This window comes from Panthera leo, chromosome D2 (assembly GCF_018350215.1).
Source record: "Panthera leo isolate Ple1 chromosome D2, P.leo_Ple1_pat1.1, whole genome shotgun sequence".
Classification (NCBI taxonomy): Eukaryota; Metazoa; Chordata; class Mammalia; order Carnivora; family Felidae; genus Panthera; species Panthera leo.
In genome coordinates, this window is record NC_056689.1 from 34979511 (window position 1) to 35007236 (window position 27726).

Sequence of the window (27726 nt, forward strand, 5' to 3'; positions counted from 1 at the left end):
CCTATTATGTGCTCATCATACAGGTCTTTGTAATATTCTTAGTAATCCCTACCATAGTCTCTAAAAATAAAAATAATCTAACGTAAAAAATCTCTTAAGCTCTCCTGCTGCCCTAGGTGCTAGATAACTTTTTTTGCTAGACATATTCATGTTTTACTTTTTCTCCCCTTTCTTTAATTTGTCGTACTATTTGCCTCCTTTATTTTCTCCCCTGTGGGCTTCACAGTAGGCAGTCTGGTGCACCCAAGCCCACAGCCTCCTCACTTTTCCTGTACTCCCAGGAGACCTACGGCTGGCTAGAAGCCGTGGGGCACCTGTCTACTTTCTTATTCTTAATAGATAGAGTTGAACCTATTTAATAGATGAAATGACCAGATCAGAGCCTTTGTTGTGTTTAAATTATCAATGGGACATTTTACTGCTTCATCTTTTTCCATTGGCACAGTGTGCTTGGTTGAGAAAAAAATATGTTGTACAGCTTATTAAAATAAAACAAGTCATTCATTCCAAAGATAATGCAAGAGTATGTGCATTTAATGGGGGGGAAAAACAGATGAAACCATATCCTGCTTAATTAATTTCCCAGGAAGTTGAAATAGCATAAATTTATTTGCCTTACCTAGAATTGAACTAGAATGTGGACCTTGTGAGCAAGCTTGAAGCCTTTAACCTTAGGTACTTCACTTGCTTTGAAAGATGACAGTTTGGAGCACCTGGGTGGCTCAGTTGGTTGAGTGTCCCAACTCTTGATTTTGGCTCAGGTCATGATCTCATGGTTGGTGGGATCAGGCCCCATGTCAGGCCTCTGTGCTAAGAGTGCAGAGCCTGCTTGGGATTCTCTCTTTCTTTCTGTCTCTGCCCCTCCCCTGCTCCCACATGCCTGCCCTTTCTCAAAATAAATAAGTAAACATTTAAAGAAGAAAAGAAAAGAAAGTTAACAACTGGGAAGATTGAATGGCCTGGCCTATACTGACATATTCAGGCGAGGTTCAATTACAAGAGATAGAAACTACTCTAGGCTCTGGGCTGGGCTGCTAGGAATGACTTCTATAACAAGATTTGAACTTGTGTGCCAAAGAAGTGCTACCTTTGCCACAGTCATCAAAGGTATTAGAAGGCCGGCGTGGAACAATTTTAAGAATGTACCATTTCAGAGCACCTGGGTGGCTCAGTCGGTTAAGCATCCTACTTCAGCTCAGGTCATGATCTTGTGGTCCGTGAGTTCAAGTTCCACATCGGGCTCCGTACTGACAGCTCAGAGCCTGGAGCCCGCTTCAGACTCTGTGTCTCCCTCTGTCTCTTGCCCCTCCCCGCTCATGCTCTGTCTCTCTGTCTCTCTGTCTCTCTGTCTCTGTCTCTCTCTCACAAAGAAATAAAAACATTAAAAAAATTAAAAAGAATATACCATTTCAACAACCAAACCAACTTGATTCAAAAACAGGCAAAGGACTTGAACAAACATTTCCCTAAAGAAAATATACAAATGTCCAGTAAGCACATGAAAAGATTCTCAACATCACTAATCATTATGGAAATCAAATAAAAACTACTTTACACTTTACATCCACTAGGATGACTATTGTTAAAAAAAAAAAAAAAAAACAGAAACAAAAAACATAAAATAACAAGTGTTGGCAAGAGTATGGAAAAATTGGAACACTTGTACATTGCTGGTGGAAATGTAAAATAGTATAGCTACTTTGAAAAATGGTATGGTGGGCTCCTGGGTGGCTCAGTTGGTTAAGCAGCTGGCTTTGACTCGGTCATGATCTCACAGTTTGTGAGTTTGAGTCCTGCTTTGGGTGAGCCCTGCTTCTCTCTCCCCTCACAGTACTCTCTCAGTCCCTCATGAGATTTTTCTCTTTTTCTCTCTCTTTCTTTCTCTGCCCCTTCTCACTTGCGCCATCTCTCTCTCTCTCTCTCTCTCTCTAAAAAAAACAAAAGAAAAGAAAAAGAGAAATGGTGTGGTGATTCCTGAAAATAAAAAAAATTACCAAAGACTCAGCAATTCTACTTCTGAGTTTATACACCAAAGAAGCGAAAATAGGACTTGAACAGTTATTGTACAGCCGTGTTTATAGGAGCATTATTCACAATAGCCAAAAGTTGAAAGCAACTCATGTCTGTTGATGGATGAATGGGTAAACAAAATGTGATATATGTATATAATGAAATATTTTTTAAATGTTCGTTTATTTTTGAGATAGAGAGAGAGAGAATTCCAAGCAGGCTCTATGCTGTCAGCAGAGAGCCCAATGTGGGGCTCAAACTCATGAACCATGATGTGATCTGAAATCAAGGTTCAGGTTCAACCCACTGAGCCACCCAGGCACCCCCATGCAACAAAATATTATTCAGCCTTAAAAAGGAAGGAAATTCTGATAACGTGCTACAACATGGACTAACTTTGAAGATATTATGCTAAGGAAAATAAGCCAGACACAGAAAGACAAATATTGTATGATTCCACTTATATGAGGTACCTAATGTCCAATTTATAGAGACAGAAAGTAGAATGTTGATTGTTGTGGGGTGAGGAAGTAGGGGATAATGGGGGGGGGGGGTTATTGTTTAATGGATACAAAGTTTTCATTTGGGATGAAGAAAAAGTTCTGAAAGTGGACGGTGGTGATGGTTGCACATCCATGTGAATGTACTTAATACTACTGTTCTGTACACTTAAAAAATTGTTAAAATAGTAAGTTTTGTGTATGGTTTAACAAACATACGCAAACAAAACAACGTATCATCGTGTCTGATGCAGGCATTAGAAAGGCAGCATTGCTGCTCCACAATTGCAACTTCTTCCTTATACTCAACACTTAGTGACTGAAAACTGGAGAATTGTGCGCGCATGCACACACACACACACACATACAACACACACCCAACATTTACATAGTCTGTCTTGTGGACAGCCAGAACTTCAGTAAAATGGCCCCTACTTCACTTACTGTTTTCCGTATCTCTTGTCAGAGAATCCACTTGGCCGAATCTAATTCACATTTAGAACTCTAGTTGCAAGGGATCCTGGCTAATAATTTTTTAGCTTTCGACCTCTGTAGTAGCAGAAAACAACTAGAGGGAGATTGGAAAAGATGCCAATTCATCAGTGCCAAATTCATCGTATCTGTCACAGACACTGAGTCAGTGTGATTCACGAAGGTAATGCTCCTTTCAGTTCAGTCATTTTCAGTGGGGGCCAGATTGTTCTGCAACTGGTCATACAGAGGTAGGGTGGAGCACACAAATAGTTTCAACAAGGAGGAGTAGGGAAAGAGTTCATTGATAATCATTATCTGCTTTTGCAGTTCTGGACTGGTTGTACTTTGTCAAGCCTAACAACATACAGTACTTGCAGTTTGAATAGAGAAGAACACAACTGAGTTATTTATATTATTGTGAAGAGATTTGGGTCATTCTAATGGGATGCATTAAAGTCTTGTTGATTGAGGAATAGCTATGCTACTGTTAAGAAATACCAAACTAAAGTTCTTATGATAAGGTTTTTTCATTTTATTAAGTATGGAGATAAAGTCATCTTTACAGTATATAGGCAATATACTGTAAGCTCTTTTGCTCTCAGGCTGGTGAAATCTCTAATTAGTATGAACTAAATTTGGAAAGAAAAGAAATATGCTTGTAAATTAAAGAGTTGATGTGCCGAAAATTGCATTTTCTATAGTTTTCAAAAATTTCTAACTGGAGTCCATCCATAAGATACTTTTGTTCCCCTTTGTACAGAACAGTCAGCTCCTTTTGTTTATCTGTTGTCTAGGACTTGGAACTCTGACTAATGCCTGTTGATAATGAGATTCTGCAGGAGTTGAATATTCTCTCAGTGCCTTTGATAATTAAATTCTTAATTGTTCATGATTTCAGAGTAAACCTCTTTAGAATTTTATCTCAAATGGGGATGTTTCCTTTATACATACCAATTAATGTTTTAGACAAGTACAAGCTTTTCATGCAGTGTTTTTTAATTGTGAATTAAGCTTTAATGACGTTAGTGGGGAAACACTTGAGTTTTTTTTTGATAGTTACTTGACTCCTAGAAATCTTAAGTAAGGCACTACAGTACTATTTATAATAGTAATAATATTGTGAACAATTGCCAACAATGGAGAGATGGACAAACTATTGTATAACCATTAATGGACTGTCCTTTTCAAAGGATAATTTAATAATAGTAGACAGGATTCATGTAATAATGTTAAGGAAAATGAGACAGAATTATCTATGGTATGATTTCTTTTCGTAGAAAATTCTGTGAGAGTTATAACAAATTACAAGCAGTAGTCTCAAAGGTAATTTTAAAATTTTATTTCTTCAATGAATATATATTACTTTTATGTATTTTCTGTCTTTTTAGTATAGAAATACATTGCTATAAAAGATTCAAACAATGCAGAAATTTACAGGCTAAAAACTATAAAGGTCCTTCAGTCTCCTACCTAGACAAATGAAATCCAGTTTATCAGTTTATTCTTTTATGCATTTTGCTTTTGGTGTCATATCTAAAAAATCTTGACCTAACCTAAGATAAGAAAGATTTTCTCTTGTGTTTTCTTCTAGATGATTTATAGTTTTAGACTTCACATTTGGTCTGTGATGCATTTGGGGTTAATTTTTATATGTGGTGAGAGATATCGATTGATTTTTTTGCATATGGATATCCATTTGTTCCAATACTATTTGATGAAGACTATCCTTTCTTCATTAAATTGCCTTTACATGTTTGTAGAAAAACAGGTATCTATCGATCTATCTATCTAGGTCTATTTCCAGATTCCCTGTTCTGTTCCATTGCTTTATTTATCATCATGCCACTACCACTTTGTCTTGATTTGGGGTAGATGATAGAATTCTAAAATGGTCTCCAGTGACTGTTGTATAATAATAGAAGGGACCTGTAAATATGATGGGCGATCACTCCTGTGATTATGTTGTGTTAATGTGGCACAGTTGACTAAGAAACTAAGATTATTCTTGGTGGACCTGACTTAATCAGGCAAGCCCTTGAGAAGGAATGTGCTTTTCCAGGAGAGATTCCAGGTACAAGGGGAGTTCAACACAGGTGAAGCTGCTGCTTTTCAGAATAAGAAGAGGCAAGAACTGAGGGTGGTCACTAAGTTTATGGTAATTAGCTACATAGCGGTAGAAAATAATTGCTGTATGATAAGTCTTGAAATCAGCTAATTTGTTCTTTTTCAGAGTTGTTTTTCGTTATTTTGGATCTTCTACATTTCCATATGAGCTTTTGTGAGTTAAGTTTATCAACATCTACAAAAAATCCTGCCAGGATTTTGATTAGAATTGCACTGAATCTGTAGTTCAAATTTGGGGGAGAATTGACATCTTAACAATATTGAATCTTCTGACCCACCCATCTCTCATTGTTTATTTAGATCTTTAATTTCTCTTACAGTGTTTTATAGGTTTTAGTGTACAGGTCTTTTCCGGGTTTGGTCAGATTTATCCTTGAGTATTTGATATTTTTTGATGCTATTGTAAATGGTAGTGTTTTATAAATTTCAATTTTTTTAAGTTTATTTAATTATTTTGAGAGAGAGAGCATGAACAAGGGAGGGTCAGAGAGAGTGAGAGAGGGTATCCAAAGCAGGCTCCACACTGTCAGCACAGAGCCAATGTTCTGGAACTCAGGAACCACGAGGTCATGACCTGAGCTGAAACCAAGAGTCAGATGCTTAACCAACTGAGCCTCCCCGGTGCCCCTATAAATTTCAGTTTTTGAATTTTTATTACTAGTATGTAGAAATACAATTGATTTTTGTATATTGATCTTATATCTAGCAATCTTGCTAAACTAACTTACTAGTTGTGGTAGGTTTTTGTGTGTACGTATAGATTCCACTGAATTTCCTAAATAAACAATTATATTGCTTGCAAATTCTGCAGATTGTGAGTTTTATTTCTTACTGTCTAATCTGTATGGCTTTATTCCCTTTTCTTGCCTTATTCTACTGGCCAGAATGTCCAATGTATAGAATTGGTGAGAATGGATAGTTTTGGCTTGTTGCTGATATTATAAGAAAGCGTATAGACTTCTGTCATTAAGTATGATATTAGCTACAGGTTTTTCAAAGATGCCCTTTATAAAGTTGATGATGCTTCTGTTTTTGGTTTGCCAAGAGGTTTTATCAGGAATAAATATTGGATTTTTTCAAATGCTTTTTTTTGAGTGTCTTTTTAAAAAACTTTTTTCTTAACATTTATTTATTTTTAAGAGACAGAGACAGAGCATGAGTGGGGGAGGGGCAGAGAGAGAGGGAGACACAGAATCCAAAGCAGGCTCTAGGCTCTGAGCTGTCAGCACAGAGCCCGACGCGGGGCTCCCACTCAGGAACCATGAGATGATGACCTGAGCCGAAGTCGGACACTTAACAGGCTGAGCCACCCAGGTGCCCCTACAGGGTTACTTTCAAAGGAAAAAAAAAAAAACTTATCTTTTCTTGTGTTTCATTTTGAGTAATTCCTATTGTTGTGTCTTCAGGTTTATTATTCTTATCTTTTGTAATGTCTAATCAGCTGTTAATCCAATCCAGTGTATTTTTCATTCTGTGTATTGTAATTTCATCTTTAGAAGTTTCCATTGGAGCTTGTTTATGGCCCATGTCTATAACTTCTTGAATATGTAATAGAGTTATCATAACTTCATTGATTTTCTAGTCTGCTAATTCTGTTTAATCTGTATTAGTTCTGGGTCAATTTTGATTGATTTGTTTTCTATTAATTATAGGTAATTTTTCCTACTCTGGATAGAGAGTAGGCATCTTTGATTGGATGCCAGACATAATGGATTTTATCTGTTGAGTGCTAAATACTCCTAGTAATCTTGAACTTTGTTGTAGGATGTAGTTAAGTTACTGGAAAATAATTTGATTCTTTTGGATCTTGATTTTAACATTTGTTTGGCGGGGGGTGCCTGTGTGGCTCAGTCGGCTAAGTGTCCGATTCTTGATTGCGGCTCAAGTCATGATCTCACAATTCATGAGATCGAGCCCCACGTTGGACTCTGATGACAGTATGGAGCCTGGGGATAATCTCTCTCTCTTTCTCTGTCTCTGTCTCTCTTTATCTCGCTCGCTCTCTCTCTCTCTCAAAAATAAATAAACTTCAAGAAAAAAAAGATTTATTTGACTGGACCAGAGACCTGTTCATTGTAGGGCAGGGTTTTTCAATATCAGCACTCAATATCAACATCTTGAATCAGTTATTTCTTTGTTGTGAAGGGCTATGCTGTGCTTTGTAGAATGTTTAACAGCATCTGTAGCCTCTGCCCTTTAAGTGACTCCCTACTTGTAACAACCAAAAATGTCTCCAGAAATTGCCAAATGTTGGGGAGGGGGTAGCAAATTGCCCCCAGCCAAACAACTACTGCTTTAGGATTAATTTTGTCTTACTACTATGCAAGATCTTCCTATGCACTTTGCCTAATGCCCCATGAATTGTGAGATTCTTTTGTTTTTTTTCAGTCTGTTTGGGGTAGGCATTTGTATTGGTCTTGTGTGTGTACTGAGTGTTGTTCCCTCTAATCTTTCTGGGTGGTGCTTTTTTCAGTCCTGTTTTGTTTCCTCGTGTGTATGTGATGATCAGCATTTTAGCTGCATATTCAAAGGACAATCTCTGCAGATCTCTGGGGTTCTGTCTTAGTCTTTTCAGGCTACTATAACAAAAATACTGTAGACTGGGTGGCTTAAACAAAGCACACTTATTTCTCAGTTCTGGAGACTGAGGAGTCTAAGATCAAAACCCAGCAGGTTTGGTATCTGGTGAGAGCCTGACTCTTGCTTCATAGTCAGTCATCTTCTAGTTATGTCTTTAGGTGGTGGAAGGGGTGATAAAATTCTCTGGAGTATCTCTTAAAAGGCAACTAATCCCATTTATGAGGGCTCTGCCCTCATGACTAGTCACCTCCTAATTGGGGGGTTAGGATTTCAATATATGAATTTTGGAGAGACAAAGCATTCAGTCTATAACAAGTTCTCTGTCTGTGCATCTTTCTCTTCTCCAGTAATCTATTTCATGAACACTAGCCACCTGGATCTCCCCAGACCCTCAGCTCTATCTCCTCAACTCAGCAAGTCCGCCAGCCCTCACCCATTTTGTGTCCTGTATCACACATGACTTGGAACCTCTCAGGGCAGTAAGCTGGGGCAGTAGGGTTCACTTTGTATTCTGTCTGGCAGCGATCTTTTTTGTCTGATACCCAGTGTCTTGATGCTGGTTTTTCTCTCCCATGTATTTTGTCTATCATTTGGTTATTTGTGGTGGGAGGGTAAGTTTGGTCCCTCTCATTAAATCTTGGTCAAAAATGGAGTCCCTTTAAACCTTAATTGATTCATATTAATTATTGATTAAAGCTGAAAGTGTTCTTAAACACTAACTTAATTTCATTTTTTTGGATTTATATGAAACTCATAGCCGTCATATCTTTGTTCAAAATTTCCTGTTCCATGTAGTTTCTATGGCACAACATAAATACTAAATTGGCCCTAAAGCCTTTTATCATCTTTTTAATGTACCTCTTTAGTGCAGGTTTTCATGGTGTTACATAAATATGGGCCTCTAACTATAATGTAGTAGCATACAATTAAAGGACATGTCCTGACCTGATGAAGCACATTAGTGGAGTGTGTCATGTTTTTAGGACATTGCCACAGCAGGCTCAAAGACTTCCAGAAGGCTTCCTTGTGTGTGTTACTCGTTTTGTAGCAGCTAAAACACCAGCATCAAACTCTGATTGTTGGCCCAATTGAGAGTATAGAGAACTGGTGATCTAAGACGGGAAAAAAAAGAAAAAAACAAAGAGAAGATCATTTTGAACAGTGTATGAGACAAAACCGTACTGAAGGATAATGCTATAAGGATGGGAGTGACTTGGAACCCATTGGTGGTAAGCTGTTTGAGAAAGGAGAAAGGTAGCAGAATAGAGAATAAAATGACAGAAGAATCCAGCCTTGTTTTGTGGGAGATGAACTTCGCAAATTTGCTACATCGTAACTGCTGCAGAGTTTGTATGTAACAGGTGTGGTTGGATATTCAAAGATGAAGAAATTTATTCTGAGCATATCTTTGGGGAAGAGAGATGTATGTAGTGGGTGGGATGAAACCATCTGGATATATATATGAACTAAAACATACCAAAGTCATTTTAATGGAATTTTGTATATATGTGATAACTTACATAAAATGATATACATCAGTGTGTATAAATTCAATGTGGTAAACTGCATAAAACATGTTTGGGATGGCGGTGATATTCTGTAGCTAAAAAGAGCTGAGTAACAGTTTATGTAGCTCTTTAGTACATAAGAATTAGGCAGCTTTTTAAAGCATACAGATCCTTATAGGCAGATGTGCTGTTAATGTTCTAAGACTGAAAAGCTATTGTGGATTGATAATATGAAAAACTCTGTTTGGAAACAAAATCTGATTAAAGGCTTCCAAAAATTAAGATTGCTTTTTAGTAATTAAGAAATAAATATTTAATAAGCATTTCTTGTTGCCTGAATATTTTTGATGGTGTAAGTGGTGGTGCTCATGTAGTTAAGTATCTGCCTTTTTCAAGTATTTATAAGTCTTCATGGCAAGAGTTTGTGTGGGTAGGGGAAGAATGTAGAACAGTAGCAGTTTTTTTACTTTTCTCAACATATGTAAGCATAGAAGATTTATCATAGCCAAAAGTGCATATTATAAGAAAATGATAAACACCAAAATCAAGAATTATTTCATCTGGGAAGGGGAGGAAGGGGACAGTATCAGGGAGGGACATTCAATTGTATTGATGTTTTGTTTTTGGCCTTTTAAAGCAAACTTTTAAAATATAGTTTAACATATGTAAAGTGTAGATCATAAGCATATAGCTTCTTGAATTTTTATAAAATGAACATAACCTGTATGACTAATACCCAGATTAAGAAACAGAACATATATTGGAATTATTTGATATTTTTTCAAACTGGGTAGTGGACATTTGGGTATTTCTTATGTCATTATTTTTTTGTTGTTGTTATGCTTTAAAGTTTGCCTACTGTGTTTTTTTAAAAAAATCGTCTCCTCTCTCTCTCTCTCTCTCTCTCTCTCTCTCTCTTTACCCCTCGTGGGATTCTCTCTTTCTCTGCTCCCTTGCTCACTTGCACCTTCTCTCTCAAAAAAAAATTAATTAAAAAATCATCTCAGAAGGAAATAGGATCTTTAAAAATATGGAAGATGTCAGAAAACCCACATGCTTTAGTAACTGAGGAAAATACTTCAGGGAAATAAGTTTTTTCCATGTAGGCCTTTGTCTCCTGTGTTATCTTATAAACCTGATAGAGGCCCAAGTTACTGAAAGTTTTAGAATGGAAAAAGAACATAAACAGAACTATGTGGATCAAAGTAGTAAAAATAATTAGTACATTTCATTACATTATTGGCCTTTTACAATCACAATATAAAGTTTGGGTCCTCAAATATGAGTACATTGAAATGACAGTTTTCTTTTAAAAATTTTATCACTGAAATCTCAGTGATAGTTTAAGAAGGAAATTTCTTATTTAGTTCTATAATGGTATATTCAAAGTATGGAAAGAAATGAGCTAATAAGATACTTATATCTAGTTTATAGGCTTTATATCTGTTTAGAAATCATTTGTGTAGTGGGTAGAAATATTCTTAATCTAAGGGGTTTCCTAAAACTAGTTCTCTGTCTACCTTGGTGGTGTTTCTTGTTTTTGTTTTCTCATTTTAGAGAAGTGGGAGATACTTATTCCATCAAACATGAAGATTTCTAAAATTTGATTAATTTTTATGTATCAGGTATCTTTCTGTATCTCATTTTAAGAAAAGCATTAAAATGAGATTTTTCTCAATTCTCAGCAGTAGGCTTTTTCTAATGAAGTTACACTTGCTATGGTGTGGAAAGGCCATTTGTAGAGTAATTTTTTGTAAAAATGTTTAGTCATTAGCCTTCCTTCTTCTGTGGGGGCCATATCATAAAATTATTAGAATGTTAATCTACTGAAAACCAATCATTTGGGTTTTTATTTTTTTCCTTTTTACTCTCTTCTAGAAGCCAATAGATCAGAGTAGAAAAATTATTGTTTCTGGTATGTTTACGTGTATTTGGTCTTTAAAGGAGTTGTTAGGACACACTAAAGTTTTTGTTTTGTTTTCCTGATTTCCCTGGACAGGCAGTGGAAAAGGAAATGGCTGTTCCTAATCACCTCTGCATTCGCCGCTGGACTACCAAGCATGTAGCTGTTTGGCTGAAGGATGAAGGCTTTTTTGAATATGTGGACATTTTATGTAATAAGCACCGACTTGATGGAATCACATTGCTAACATTGACTGAATATGATCTCCGGTCTCCTCCTCTGGAAATCAAAATCTTAGGGGACATTAAAAGGTTAATGCTCTCAGTCCGAAAATTGCAGAAAATACATATTGATGTTTTAGAAGAAATGGGATACAACAGTGACAGTCCCATGGGTTCCATGACACCTTTCATCAGTGCTCTTCACAGCGCAGAGTGGCTCTGTAATGGAGAGCCTTCACATGACTGTGATGGACCGATCACTGATTTGAATTCTGATCAGTACCAGTACATGAATGGTAAAAACAAACATTCTATTCGAAGATTGGACCCAGAGTATTGGAAGACCATATTGAGTTGTATATATGTTTTTATAGTATTTGGGTTTACATCTTTCATTATGGTTATAGTCCACGAGCGAGTGCCTGATATGCAGACCTATCCACCACTCCCAGATATATTCTTAGACAGGTAAGTTTTGTTTCTAGTTGCCAAGTTTGCAGAAGGTTGGAATAACAGTAATGATAATATAGTTATGCTAATTATGTTGTTTGTTATTATTTTGGTTGATACATACTTTCTACTTATCTGGTAGCATATGAAGATATGCTTTGAAGTCGCTTTTTTTTTTTTAAGTTTATTTATTTTTGACAGAGATAGAGTATGAGCATGAGCTGGGGGAGGGACAGAGAGAGAAAGAGGGAGACTCAGAATCTAAAGCAGGCTCCAAGCTGTCAGCACAGAGCCTGATGCGGGGCTCGAACTCACAAACTGTGAGATCATGACCTGGGCCAAAGTCAGACACTTAACCGACTGAGCCACCCAGGTTCCCCTGTCTTAAAGTAAATTAGACCTTAAGCCTGTGTGAGTGGGAAAAGCCACTGCTTAATTTATTTTTTTTATAGCTATATTATAGCTCCTTGGGCAGTTCACATTTTAAAAGGGTTTCCTGGAATGGTGTCTATAATAAATGGAATTTGGTTACCTTTTCTTGATGAATGGGGTTTAAAAGCTTTTCCAAAAATATGGGGAAGGCTCCTGTATCACCAAATAAATTGGAATTATCACAAATAATACAAATTGATTCATTGATAGTATCCTCTTGTTTTTATGAAGTGTTGCATGCATAAAAAAGAATATAGTATATGCATATGAAAAATAAGAATAGAACAAAACTCAAAACTATTAGTTTTTATATTTGTGATTTTAAAAATCTGTTTCAAGTTTGTAGAACTTTCCTGATTGTTTTTATAAAATATTTACCCTTCTGAAAGTGCCTTGTAGAATGTTTTTTTTGTTTAGAATGTGTTTTTTTTTAATGAAGTGAATTAAAGTATTCGTGTTGAGATGGCAAAATGATGTACATATCACATTTTTGTCCTCACAAACCCCGATTTAAAGTGTAGTAAAGAGGTTTTTGTTTAAGTCGTAAGCCTACAAGGATGCAGCAGATAGGAGAGGAGAGAGTAGCCATACATTTTTGGAAGTTTGAAAGTAGGTGGATGAGTGGCAACAAACAGACCTAAAATAATCAAATTCTAAAACAGCAATTAGGAAAAATGAGAACCAACCCAGTCTATATTGCAGATTTCTCAAAACTCTGGATATTGCAGGTGAAAGGGTGGTGCTAAAAGAAGAATCTAATGAAAACTGTTGAAGAAACTGTTAGATCCCTATATCTCCTCCCCTATTCTATACAGTTTTCCCAATTATAAACAGAAGACCCTAAGGAAGTAAGGAAGAAAGCATATGGATATCTAAGGAAAGAGTATTGGAGGCAGAGGAAACAAGTTGTTCCTTGCTCCTTGTTCTTTGTTCCAAGTTGTTTCCTTATTCCAAGTTGCAACACAAGTTGCAGAAATCCTGAATTGGTAGGGTACTTAGCAGGTTTAAAGAACAGCAAATGAGAGCTGGGAAGAACAGTTGGAGATGAAGTTTGAGAGGAAACAGGAATCCAGATTGTATAGTGACTTGTAGATTATTGTGTGGATTTTAGCTTTCATTCTGAATGAAAAGGGAAGCCATTGGAAAGTATTTTAGAGAAGGAGTGATCTAACTTCCATTTTAAAAGGTAACTCTAGTTGTTGTACTGAGAATAGCCTGAGTGTGGACGTGAGTATGGCCAAATAGGGATTAAATTATTGAATTCACCTTGACAAAAATGAGGTGCATTGGATGAGGATAGTAGTGGTAGAGATGGTGTGAAAGAGTCAAGTTCTATTTATATATTTAGAAAGCGCAGCCAACAAGATTTGCTGATGGATTTGCATGTAAGGCATAAGAAAAAGAAAAGTCAAGGATTACTCCAAGATTTTTGACCTGACCCTTTGCAAGGATGGAGTTGCCCTTTACAGAGATGGGAAGACAGCTGACTTGGAAAGAAATGTAAGGATTTGGTTTTGGACATGTCAGATTGAGATATCTTTTACACCAAATCATTATGTCAAGTAAGAGATGGAAGGATGAGTTGGAGTTCAGAAAGATGTAGGCTGAAATTTGGAAGTTACCAGCACAGGTAAAGCTATAATGTTAGATAAGGTCTTCTAGCAGGTGAGTTAAAAAGTGGGAAGATTAGGGGCGCCTGGGTGGCGCAGTCGGTTAAGCGTCCGACTTCAGCCAGGTCACGATCTCGCGGTCTGTGAGTTCGAGCCCCGCGTCAGGCTCTGGGCTGATGGCTCGGAGCCTGGAGCCTGTTTCCGATTCTGTGTCTCCCTCTCTCTCTGCCCCTCCCCCGTTCATGCTCTGTCTCTCTCTGTCCCAAAAATAAATAAAAAACGTTGAAAAAAAAATTAAAAAAAAAAAAAAAAAAAAAGTGGGAAGATTAAAGATTGAACCCAAGAACATTCTTTTCTTTTTTTTTTTCTTTTTTTAAATGAGTGGCCTGTTTTATATTTCCTTATTATTTTTTTAAATCTTTTAAATGTTTATTTTTGAGAGAGAGAGAGAGAGAGAGAGAGAGAGAGGGAGATGGAACATGAGCATGGGAGGAGCAGAGAGAAGGAGAAACAGAATCCGAAGCTGTCAGCACAGAGCCCAATGTGGGGCTCCAACTCACAAACCATGAGATCATGACCTGAGCCAAAGTCAGACAGTTAACCAACTGAGCCACCCAGATGCCCCCAAGCCCAAGAACATTCTAACAGAAATCAGAGAAGTAAGGCAAAACCAGTAAAGAAGACTGAGAATGTCAGGGCAGAGAGAGAAAGTAGTATCCTGGAAGCCAAGTTAAAAAAAAGTATTGTAAGAGGGCAGGAATAATTAATAATTAGCTGTTTTTAAGTGCTACTCAGGGATCAAGTAAAATGTGGATAATTGACCATCAGATATAGCAACATTGACCTTCACAAGAGTTAGTAAAAGCAGAAGCTGATTGTAATGGGTTCAAAAGAGAATATGAGACTTACTGAAATTTACCTAATGGGATATAATCCACAAATAGGAAACATATGCTCATTGTGACAGTTGCTCATTGTGACATTATTTGTAGTAATTGCAAATATTAGAAATAATATAAATGCCTATCCTTGGAAAACTGGTTGAATGTAATACTCTGCATACCAGAGTACTACTAAATCACAAAGAAGAGTGAGGAAGATTTTTAAGAACTGATATGAACTGGTTTTAAGTGTGAAGCAAGGAAAATATAAAATGAGTGAAACAGCTCTTGTTCCATAAATCAAGGAAGTGCATGAAACCAATGAAAGCATGTCAGAAGAACATATGAGCTGGTTTGAAGGGACTTGCACTGATCAAACTAGGGCAATTAAAACATCCAAAAGCATAATGATGGTAATGGATTCTAATATATTGAGTAAAAGAAAGAATTTGTGAATCCATAGTGATAAACAAAAAATGGTCTGGCAAGAGGGGAAATTCTTCAAGAATGATACCAGCAAATAAACATGGATGGCCTATTTTGCAACATCCAGCATAGTAATTGATTCAGGCAGGTCATCAGTGGATGCTAAAATCATTAGGTGAAAGATCAAGGATGTTTACATGATTTGAAAATAATCATCTCACATACTACTTAATTATAGGAAGAATAAAGTAGCTTTCCAGTGTCATGATCTGACATGCATTGTTTTAACCAAATGATCAAATGTAGCATTTCAAACTGACATGTGCATTGGATGTGATGTTCACAGTATCAACTATATAATAATCTTGCCCCTCCAAATGTAACCTAAGTCTAATCATGAGGAAATTATCAGACAAATCCAGAACAAGGAACAGTTTAATAAGACAGCTGATCTGGACTCTCCAAAAATGTAGATATTATAGCAAACGGAAGTCAGGCAGAGAGAATTGTAGGGATATTGAAGAGCTGTAACCAAGAGCAATATATGAACTTTAATTGGAACCTATATCAAGAAAAAATATATACTGTTGACATTTTGGGGACATTTAGGAAATTTTGGGTATGGACTTCATATTAAACAATGTTGTCTAACAATCAATGTTACAGTTTCCTGGGTATAATAGTGTATTGTGTTATGAAAAGGATATCCTTTTTCCTAGGGGAATCATGTTGTAGTATTTAGGAGAGAAGTGTCATAATGTCTGCAACTTACTTTGCAGGGGGTGGGTTCAAGTTCTTCCAAAACAGTATGTGTGTGTGTGTGTGTGTGTGTGTGTGTGTGTGTGTGTAGGTATGCATAGAAAGAGTGGAAAAAAAATGTGGAAAAAATGGTAATTATTGTACGGTGGATTTTTTTTTTTAAACGTTTATTTATTTTTGAGACAGAGAGAGACAGAGCATGAACGGGGGAGGGTCAGAGAGAGAGAGGGAGACACAGAATCCGAAACAGGCTCCAGGCTCTGAGCCGTCAGCACAGAGCCCGACACGGGGCTGGAACTCACGAACCGCGAGATCATGACCTGAGCCGAAGTCGGACGCTTAACCGACTGAGCCACCCAGGCGCCCCTGTACGGTGGATTTAAGTGAAGACCTTAAAGTATTTATTCGTTCAACTTTTCATAGCCAAGAAAAGTTAAAAAAAAAAAATTGGTTAGAGTTGATAAGAGAGAAAAAGAGAATAGGAAGAGAGAAATTGGAAACAATCAAATCTTAAAAGGTTTCCTGTAAAGGTGGTAGAGAAATGGAGCTGTATCTTGGACAGAGAAGGAAAGGATAGAGAGTCACCAGGATTTTAGTTTGGGATGGGCTATATTATAGTATGTTTGTTGTATTGATGATAGGAATGACCCAATTTAGGCGGAGGGGAATGATGTTAGGAGGAAAGAGAGGGACATGATCAGAGTCATGTCCTTGAGTAAATGAAAAGTGATGGGATCTAATGGGTAGGAGAGGTTGGTTTAGGCACATGGACTGTTCATACATAACAGAGAAGATAGAAAATACAGGAGCACATTATTAGATGTGATGGTAGAGCACGAGGAAGTGCTCTCCTGATTGTTTTTATTTTCTCTGCAAATAGAGAGTTACAATGGAGAGAAAGATGGCAGTTTGAGGAAAATGAATGGGGTGTAAAATAGTCATCTAGGAGAGTGAGTAGACTTGTGTGATGTAGTAGCAGCACTGATGGCCTCCTTGAAGTTAGTAGTCATGTTGGCATGATGTATTTTTACTACCTCACTCAAATAGGTGGATGGAATAGGTGGATAACTGGATTTAATAGGCAGGGTTGCTAGGCAGCATGATGAAGGAAGACCAGGCAAGGGAGTGATTATAATGACTGACCATGGACTCAGGTGGATAAGAAGGGACATGAGGAAATGAGATAGGTGAAGGACAGTGAAAATGTTGTAAGATCAATGGATTTTAGGTCTCAAAATTATTGAGGTTGGGAGTACTAGAAGGAATAAGCTGGAAAGCAAAGAGGTGTTGGTTAATATAGGATTCTTGAAATTAAGATTATGAAAAATAATCTTAGTAATGACAAGATCCAGGTTATAACCATGGGTGCAGGTCACTGAAGTAGAGTAAAAGACAAGGCCAAAGGAGAAGTAAAAAGATAAGTGAGAAGAACCCAAGTTACAATAGAAGTTTTAGAGAAAGTGACAGTGAACCAGAAGCTGAAGTCTTCAAGAAATGAGAGAATGGATGCTGAGGTTCGATAGATGCCTATAACCAAGGTGTAGTGGGAGAAAGGTGGAAAAATGACCTGAGAGAGAAATGAGGATTTTATTTTAAAGTGTACAATCCAGTGGGCTTTATTATATTTACAAAATTGTGCAACTATCACCACTAATTCCAGAATATTTTCATTACCCCAGAAAGAAACTCCTATCCATTATCAGTCTCATTCCATTCCCTCCTCCTTCCATTCCCTGGAAACCACTAATTTACTTTCTACACCTGTGAATTTGTTCTGGACATTTCATATAAATGGAATCATACAATATGTGGCCTTTTTTGCGTGTGATTGGCTTCTTTCATTTAGCATAATTTTTCAAGATTCATCCATATAGTAATATGTATCAGTGCTTCATTCCTTTTTATTACAGAATAATACTCCATTGTATGGATATATACTACATTTTGTTTATCATTAATCAGTTAATGAATGTTTGGGTGTGTCCACTTTTTCGCTGCCATTAATGCTGCTTATGAACATTTGTGTACAAAATTTTGTGTAAACATATATGTAATTTTCAGTTTGTAATGGGGATATGAAGCCAAATTTTGCCTAACTCCCTATAGTGCCACCCACTACAAATCTTCATGCTCTTAAGCATTGAAGCTTTATTCATAGGAGAATGGTAACAGGTGCTATCAGTGTTTTTCCTGTGTACTCTCAGATCTCTTTTTCATTTTCTTGCATGTGGACGCCCCCAACATCCAGTAAATGTATCTGTGTTGGAGAGCTGCATCTGGGCTGCTGAATACATTTTGCCTGCTTGGAAAGAGAGGCAAACATGCTTAGGAATTTACATCCCTCCAGCAACGGCCTTTAACTAATGACTAATGAGATAGGGTATAAATATTTTATTTCTCTTCACCCTAATTGGGACAACTTTTAGGTCGGACCTACACTGTCTCCCAAAGTCCCCATAGGATTGAGCCATAATTACCCTTGCCATAGTTAACCCCACAAGCCTTTATTTGATGTCTCACTTTTACCCTGCTTCCTTGCCTTCCTAATCTCATTTTCTTACTACCCTAAGGTTTTCCCTTGGGAACACTCCTAATCACTTTCACACTGATCTTTGTTTCAAAGTCTGTTTCTGAAGCTTATGTTACACAATTTCAAGACCTTCAGTACACCTTAAACAGAAAATTAGGAGATAGGGATGCCTCTATAGGCAGGCCCACTTAAAACAGTGAGAAAGGATAGCTGATAGCCATACTAGTAACAGAAGAACCAGAAGCACTATAAAAAGCAAACATAAATAATGGAAAAACTAGACTAGCCTGGAGCTTAACCTTCATTTCTCAGTAATCCTGAGGTCATTATCATATTCAGTGTAATAATCAGTGTTCATAATCATGATTATTACCAAGTAATGGTAATAATTACCAAAGTTAAATTTTTATCTAGAAAAAAAGAGGCATGTACATGTATAATGCATTTTAGATAACTTTGTATCAAAATAAATAATGAGATCTTGAAAAAACATTTCCTCACAACATTCCACTAAAATAACAGTAAAAAGGAGATGAAGGGGAACCCTATAATCCTATGAAGGCAAAAGTAGTGATAATGATGAATATTTGGAAAGTAGGAAGTTGAGGGCCTATTATAAGATTAGGAACCGGAGCTAGCAATGTCCAAAAGGGGAGTTAGTGTTGCAGAGCTCCAGAAAAGCTCTCTAAACAGATGGCACCAGGTATCTGTCACAACCAGGTACAAATAGGAGCCAAATATGGGAGAATTGGTTGAAAAGCTTTTAGACTTGCTCTATTCCAACAGAAGATAGATGGTATAGTCTCCAGAGGAGTTAAATGTGAGGGACTCTGGACTCATGAGAACAAAGGTACCTAGATGTGTTCAAGGTGATTACTATAAATTTACATACTGATCACTGAAACTTCTAGCTCCCTTCCTTAAGTAGCCAGACTTCTTATCCCCATTCCCTCCCAGCACCAGTCATCTAAGCAGGAGAACAGATCCCTCTCCTTGGAAAACCTACACAAGAGAAAAGGACTATAGATACAATGGTAGGGGAGATATCCCTATCTCATCAACCAGACCCCTTTATCACTCTACCATGAAACCCACAACATGAGAAGCTCAATCTATGCGCACAGAGCTTCAAATTATTTTTTTAGTGCTTCACTGTCAAATATGAATGGTCAAGAATGATCAGACATTTAAGGACAAAAGACCAATGCAAACAGAAAAAAGCAACATGGGAAACACAAAATAGCATAAGAACACTTCAAAAAATAAACCATATTCTCACAGATGAGATGTTATGTTGCATTTTATGAGACAGTAACAGTAGGCTATAAAAAAGGAAAATTCAGAAGGAAAAAAGCTTTTGGAAATTTAAAAATGAAAGTAGAAATTTAAAATCCAGCAGAGGGGCGCCTGGGTGGCGCAGTCGGTTAAGCGTCTGACTTCAGCTCAGGTCACGATCTCGCGGTCTGTGAGTTCGAGCCCCGCGTCAGGCTCTGGGCTGATGGCTCGGAGCCTGGAGCCTGTTTCCGATTCTGTGTCTCCCTCTCTCTCTGCCCCTCCCCCGTTCATGCTCTGTCTCTCTCTGTCCCAAAAATAAATAAAAAACGTTGAAAAAAAAAAAATTAAAAAAAAAAAAATAAAAAAAAAAATAAAAAATAAAATCAAATCCAGCAGAATAATTGGGATACAGATATGATAAATTGCCCTGTATGTAGAACAAAAATGAAAAGTAGAGGAGAAAAAGTAAGATCAATCCATTTGGCCCAACAGTGAACAAATAAGGGTGTTAGAAAGAATACACAGAGAAAATGAAGGGGAAGATATTATTTAGGATATAATAAAGGAAATTTCCTGAATTCAAAGGATGTGACTTTCCAGATTGAAAGGGCCCACTGAATAAGAAATGGAAAATTTCAGAACACTGGATTTTAGGCTGAAGATCCTAAAATTTAACTTCTTTTTTTTTTTAATTTATTTTTTTTAATCTTTATTTTTGAGAGAGAGAGACAGACAGAGTGCAAGTAGGAGAGGGACACAGAGAGAGGGAGGCACAGAATCTGAAGCAGGCTCCAGGCTCCGAGCTGTCAGCACAGAGCCCGATGCAGGGCTTAAACTCACAAGCTGTGCGATCATGACCTGAGCGCTTAAACTCACAAGCTGTGCGATCATGACCTGAGCTGAAGTCAGAAGCCCAACCTACTGAGCAACCCAGGTGCCCCCTAAAATTTAGCTTCTTAAGAGACAGAACAAGTAACATAGAAAAGATTGGAAATCTAAATAGCATCAAATTCTTTGCAACAGTGGAAGCTAGAGGACAAGACCTTTAACTTTCTGAGACAAAATAACATCTAACTTAGAATTTTCAGTCCAAGCAAACTGCCAATTAGTTATAACGTTAGACCGAAGGATAGTTTTTAAATTTTTTTTTAATTTAAATTCAAGTTAGTTAACATATAGTGTAGTATTGGTTTCAGAGTAGAATTTAGTGATTCATCACTTACATGTAACACCCAGTGCTGATCCCAACAAGTGCCCTCCTAATTAATGAGCCTCACCCGTTTAGCCCATCCCCCCACCTACTCCCCTTCAGCAACCCTCACTTTGTTCTCTGTAGAGTCTCTTATGCTTTGCCTCCCTGTTTTTTATCTTATTTTCCCTTTCTTCCCCAATGTTCATCTGTTTTGTTTCTTAAATTCCACGAGTGAAATCATGCTATTTGTCTTTCTCTGACCTATTTGGTTTAGTATAATATACTCTAGTTCCATCCACATTGTTGCAAATGGCAAGATTTCATTCTTTTTGGTCACCGAGTAATATTCCATCTCACACACACACGCATGCACACACACACACCACATCATTATCCATTCATCAGTCAGTGGACATTTGGGCTCTTTCCATAATTTGACTATTGATAGCGCTGCTGTAAACATTGGGGTGCATATGCCCCTTTGAATTAGCATTTTTGTATCCTTTGGAAATACCTAGTAGTGCAATTGCTGATAGACCCAAGGATATTTTTAAGTTTTCAAGTCTCAAAATATTTACTTTCCAATCCCACAGCTACTAGAATTGCTAAAATGAAAAAAATTGATGATAACGCCTGATGAGGATTCAAAGGAACTGATAATCTCATACATTGCTGGTAGAGATGCAAAATGACAGAACTGCTTTGAAAACAGCTTGATAGTTGTGGTGTTTTTTTAATAATTTGTTTTTTATTTTAGAGAATGCAAACGGGAGAGGAGAGAGAGAGAGAGAGAGAGAGAGAGAATATCCTAAGCAGGCTCCATGCTCAGCATGGAACCTGACACAGGGCTTGATCCCATGACCTTGGGATCATGACCTGAGCCGAAATCAAGAGTCTGACACTAAACCGACTGAGCCACCTAGGCGCCCCCTGTTTGATAGTTTCTTAAAAAGTTAAACATATCCTTAACATAACCCTTAACAGTTTCACTTCTAAGTATTTACCTAAGAGAATTGAAAACATATATCCATGCAAAGACTTGTATGTGGTCTTTATTCAAAACCACCCAAAACTGAATATATCCAAATATCCATTACATATCCGAAATACCCATCAACCAGTGAATGGAAAGGAAATTGTAGATAAAGAAAGGGTAAAGAATTATACATGCAGTATATATGGGTAGATCTGAAATATATTATACTAAGTGAAAATAGGCAGATACAAAAGGTATCTAGATAAATACTGTGTGATTCCATTTATATGCCATTCTGAGAAAGGCAAACCTATATAGGACAGAAATCAGTTGACTTGTTGCCCCAGAGCTAGAAGTGAGAGAGGGGGTTGACTACAGAGGGGCACAAGGGAACTTTTTGGAGTAATGAAAATATTCTATATCTTTATAGTGGCGGTGGTTACATGACTGACAAATACGTTTGTCAACCTCATTGAACTACACAGCTAAAAGGGATGAATTTTTTGGGTTGTAAATTAAACCTCAATAAATCTAACATTAAAAACAAGTTTGTCCTTCAGCCTGTCTTTCTCAGAAAACGAATGGAGGAAACAAAACTAAAGAGTAAACTGAAAAAGACGAGTACTTGGATTCAGGAAACAAAGAATCTAATATAGAAAAGAGGAGTTTACAAGGTGAAAGTCGAGTTTTACTTCAAAAAAAGAGCCATACAGGCAGACTAGAAAATGCAACCGTACTGTGTGATTCCATTTATATGCCATTCTGGGAAAGGCAAACCTTGGGATCATGACCAAACCTACTAAATTTGAAAAAAAAAAAAAAAAAAAGAAGAGCTCTAAGAGAGATTTCCCCAAAAGGAAAAATTGAATCGGTAGAATAGTTTGAAGCTGAATTGATGATAGGCACATAAGAAACAGAGCAAACTAAAAGAAAAGAAAAGAAAAGAAAGAAAGAAAGAAAGCTTTTTTAGCTCTAGAGAATTATAAGAATTTCTACAAGAAAGGGATTTAATTATTGTTCTCTACTGACTCAGCTGCAAATGGTATTTAGAAACTTAAGTAAAAGCCAAAAATTGTTTTTTAAAAAATTGTGAAACTGTAGAGAATAGGGGAGAGAAAATGGACTGTGGCAGCTAAGAGATATAATGCTAAATAAAACACAAGAGTGAAAGTGATTGCCTCTGGGAAGCAAGAATTAGGTAGGGGGTGGGGCAGAAATGTATTTTCATCCTAAACATTGTAAAATTGTTTTATATATATATATATATATATATATATATATATATATATATATACACACACACACACACACACACACACACACACATATATACATACACACATACATATATACATATGTATTATTTTTAAATGTTCATTTAAAAATTTATATAGTTAAAGTCTTTTAAAGGAATTTTTCTTTTATTTAAAAATTTCTGATATGTGATAACCTTTTCCCCTAGTAATGCGAGATAAATAAGACAGCAATAGATTAAAAATACATAAGAGGAATCTTTTGAGGTAATAAATGACAAATCCCTGGCTAAAGATGATGTATTCTCTTCACTTACTCTGAATAAGGTTTGGTTGGATAAAACTATTAATACCTTCCTTTCAGATTTCATGTTTTATTTTTAAAAGATACGTTTATTTCCTTAGTTATAAAATTAATACATTGTACAAGAAATTTTAGTGGAAATGTACAAAGAATAAAAATAAGACAATCAGGAGTGCCTGGGTGGCTTAGTTGGTTAAGCGCCTGACTCTTGATTTCAGTTCAGGTCATGATCTCACAATTTGTGAGTTCAAGCCCTGCATCAGGCTCCATGCTGGCAGTGTTGAGTCTGCTTGGGATTTTATGTCTCTCTCCCTCTCCCTCTTTCCCCACCCTACCCCCTACCCCGCCATAGCTCACGCTCTCTGAATCTCTCAAAGTAAATAAATGGGAAAAAAAAAAAAAAAAAAAAAAAAAGACGATCACCTGGAGATGATATATTTGCACTAATTCATTTCCACCTTTACCTCCTTTCCCCCTCTGTCTTCTCTTTCTCCTCCTTCACTCTTTTTATTTATTTATTTTTTAAGATTGTAAGTAATCTCTATACCCAACATGGGGATCAAACTTAAACCTCAAGATCAAGAGTCACATGCTCTACTAACTGAGCCAGCCAGGTGCCCCTTTCTCTTTCTTTTTAAATTAGGAAATGTGACATGTATTTTACCAGTGAATAACCACAGGAGCTGTGGATTTGGTGAGGAAAGAGGGGTCAATGGAAACAATAGAAGAAAACAAGGATATAAAACAAAGGAGGGCAGAAAAAGGAGTAAAAACAATTTACTGCCTCTAAAACAAAACCAAATTAAAAAAAAAAAAAATTACTATAGGGAGAAAAGAGTCAAGTTCAAGCCCCAATTGTCTGGATTCTGCAGTTAGCACATCATGCAAGAGGCGAACCCTTTCCCATTGATGTTTGTGGGCAGTTTCGTATCCAGGTCTACCATTCTATGGGGGGGGGGGGGGGCAGGGGGAGAAAAGGATTGTCACCTCTTCACAGAGAACCATTAATTGGGAATCAAAAACAGCAAAGAAGTTTTGATAAATGAGATATTTGATGAAACAGATCTTTCCCCCAGGTTCTTTAAATATCCTCTCCTAAAAGAGGTAAAAGTTATAGAAATAAATTTTGAAGAGTATCATGTTGCAAAAGGTGTCACATACATGCACTTCTTGTCAGTATGAAATGTAATTTTTTTCTATTTCAGTGTTCCTAGAATCCCATGGGCCTTTGCCATGACAGAAGTATGTGGCATGATTTTGTGCTATATTTGGCTCCTGGTTCTTCTTCTCCACAAACACAGGTACCTCAGTTATTCCATTAAAAGACAAAATGTTTTTACTGTCTTGGATAAAGTTCATCAAACCTTGTTTCTCCCTTTGTAGTTTCCTTGTTAATTTCCTTTAGCCATTATGGAAAATGTTTTGGGTTTGATCAACAAGAAAGTCACCGTGAGGTAATACCTCCATATTTAGTTACCTTCTGAATGTATTCTGAACACAAAGATCAGAGTTGGCAATGTTTGGCCATTAGCCAATCGCTAACAGTCTAGCTTTAACTTTCTTTGGAAACAAACCGGAAATATCACTTTTTGTGGAAGGATAGAAACTCCTCCAAAGACGGTCTTTGGACAAGGATAGTGCTTGAATGGAAGACATTGTTCTCTGCTTGCAGGAGGCTCATTAGAAAAGGGATTATTTTGCACACCATGCACATCTGTCTAGCCAGTGTGGTTTGCTTAAGATGGTGTAGGAAATTGATGAATAGGGAAAGTGCTTCTTTGGCACTTCCACTAAGAAATATAAAGGAAAAAAAAAATTTTATTAAAAAAAAAAAAGTATAAGGGAGGCTTCTTTCCTACTTTAGTGAGAGGAAATTACTTGATTTAAGTAAAAAGACATAGTGAAGAAAAATGTTAAAGAACTCTAAAGTTTGTGGATCTGCTATCTGTTGTCTTTTGGACATTGATGAGAAATAGGGACAGTTTCTTGAATTTTTGATTGGTTCTCCTCACCAGGAAGTGCTTGAGGTAAACCGCTGATGGGCTTCAGTTCCTAAGCAGCAGTTATTGCATCGCTTTGAAGGTGAAAAGAAAGGTTGATGATTGCTATTGTTGTCACACTCAGGCTGTATTGTGCTTCATTCTTTCCCATTTTCCAGCAATATTTTTAACTCTGAATTGCTTAAAACCAGAGGTGATTTAAGAACATGTATATCACTGGTGCTCTCTGATTTAACTCTGACTCACAAGACCCGGTGAATTTGAATTTATCCACTCTTCAAAACAGGAAACTGGTAGATTTAGCAAAGCATAGCAGTGGCCAGTTAAATGCAAGTTTTGACGTTTAATTTGTCAAAGAAAGTGTTTCTCAAAATGTGGTCTTTGTACTACTTTCATTAGACTCACCAGGCTTCTTGTTAAGATGTAGATGCCTAAGCTCCATCCCAGGTGTACACACTAAAATTTGAGATGTCTTAACCTGTGTTCAATGCTTTTTTGAGGGTGGGAAGAGCATTTCAAAAATGTGTAAAGCATAATTCCTGTTTTTAAGAATCTTATAGTCTGTTTTGGTTTAAGGCATTTAAGAAAATAATATGACAGTACAAGTGATATTACAATGCAGTTCAAAATTTTAGGTTTACTTAATATAAAACTTGGTATTAAAAAAAACAGTATTTAAAAAAATTTTTTATGTTTATTTTTGAGAGAGAGAGACAGAGCACAAGTGGGGGACAGGCAGAGAGAGAGGGAGCCACAGATCTGAAGCAGGCTTTAGGCTCTGAGCTGTCAGCACAGAGCCGGAGGCGGGGCTTGAACTCATCAACTATGAGATCATGACCTGAGCCAAAATCAGACACTTAACCAACTGAGCCACCCAGGCACCCCAAAAGACTTAGTATTTTATACCTTACGTTTAACTTAGGAGAAGTTAGAGAATGTTTATTAAATAGCTACTATCAGTAACCAATTTACGGTGTTATTAATCAGCAAAAAATTCCCCAGAATCATGTGTTTAGTTTTACCTCTCATAAAATAAATAATTTATGAGCGATAGATGAATAACAGGGCTAACATTAAGCTAAGAATCGGCTAGGTACTAGTTTTACTTCTTTCTCACTAGCTCCTTTACCTTCTCTTAGCCATATTTTCTTATCAATGAAATGATGCTTTTAGGTATGCACTGTCTAACATGGCAGGTACTAGCCACATCTGGCTATTTAAATTAATGAAAATGAAATAAAATTAAAATTCAGTTCCTTGGTTGTACTAGTCACATTTCAAGTACTCAGGAGCCACATGTAGATACCTTATTAGTGCGGTTATAGAGCATTTTCATCATTGCGGAAAGTTCTATTAGACAATGATGCTTTAGATTGAAGAATTCTCTAAAATTTCTGTCCTCTTCAAAGAGTCTAGTTCTAGTGGTTTTCCTGTCTGTTCTTCCTTTAAGTAAACACTTGATGCCTGGAGTTTTTTGGTTTGCCTTCTTCTGATCTTTCTCTCTTTTTTGGTCACTCTGTTCACAGGTCAATACTTCTTCGAAGGCTCTGTAGTCTGATGGGTACTGTGTTCTTGCTTCGCTGCTTTACCATGTTTGTGACCTCCCTCTCCGTGCCAGGACAGCACCTGCAGTGTACTGGAAAGGTAGCCTGCTACCTCTTCATCATTCTTTCCTTTTGTTCTTGGTGGGTTGATGGCACCATATATGTAATAGGGCTAAGATTTTGCTTTTAATAGTAAAATGTGCTTTTAAGTATTTTCAATATCTGTAAGAAATCTCTATAGATTTCTAGATCTATAGATCTCTATAGATTTCTAGAAATAATTTGGTAGTAATCTTAAGCCAAAATCTACCTCCCTGTTACATCAGTCCATTGAAACTGGTTCTGTGCCGTGAAGCTATAGAAAGCAAGTTCCTTTTGGGGCGCCTGGGTGGCTCAGTCGGTTGAGTGTCCGACTTTGGCTCAGGTCATGATCTCACGGCTCGTGGATTCAAGCCCCACATTGAGCTCTGTGCTGACAGCTCAGAGCCTGGGGCCTGCTTCGGATTCTGTGTCTCCCTCTCTCTTTGCCCCTCCTCCCCTGCTCGTACTCTCTCTCTCTCTTTCTCTCAAAAATAAACAAACACAGAAAGAAAAGAAAACAAGTTTCTTTCAATTGTCATTTTCCCTTTCCCACTATCCTGATCATCGTTAGTTCCTCATACGACATGACTCTGGTCCCTTCATTGTCCTCATCACTCCTTTTTTAAAAGTTTTGCAGTTTGACCATATTCCATTTAAAGCATTCTAAACTCTATTTTAAACTTTACTCTTTCC

At 37.0% G+C, this 27726-nt stretch overlaps 1 protein-coding gene across 8 annotated transcripts in view; it reads left to right on the forward strand.

The window, feature by feature from the left end:
• Nucleotides 1–27726, forward strand: part of SAMD8 (sterile alpha motif domain containing 8) — a 51586-nt gene that overhangs the window by 15641 nt on the left and 8219 nt on the right. For 6 of the 8 annotated variants that reach the window (XR_006194736.1, XR_006194735.1, XM_042908987.1 and 3 more), the window contains 3 exons: nucleotides 11196–11788; nucleotides 24614–24709; nucleotides 26935–27052. Coding sequence is in view for 6 of the 8 variants with exons in the window: in XM_042908987.1 (XP_042764921.1) it covers nucleotides 11196–11788; nucleotides 24614–24709; nucleotides 26935–27052 (807 nt within the window). In the remaining 2 variants the exon portion in view is untranslated. Of the gene's footprint in view, nucleotides 1–4704; nucleotides 5140–7100; nucleotides 8168–11195; nucleotides 11789–24613; nucleotides 24710–26934; nucleotides 27053–27726 lie in introns of those variants that run through there. The other 2 variants (XM_042908988.1, XM_042908992.1) reach the window with 2 other exon arrangements.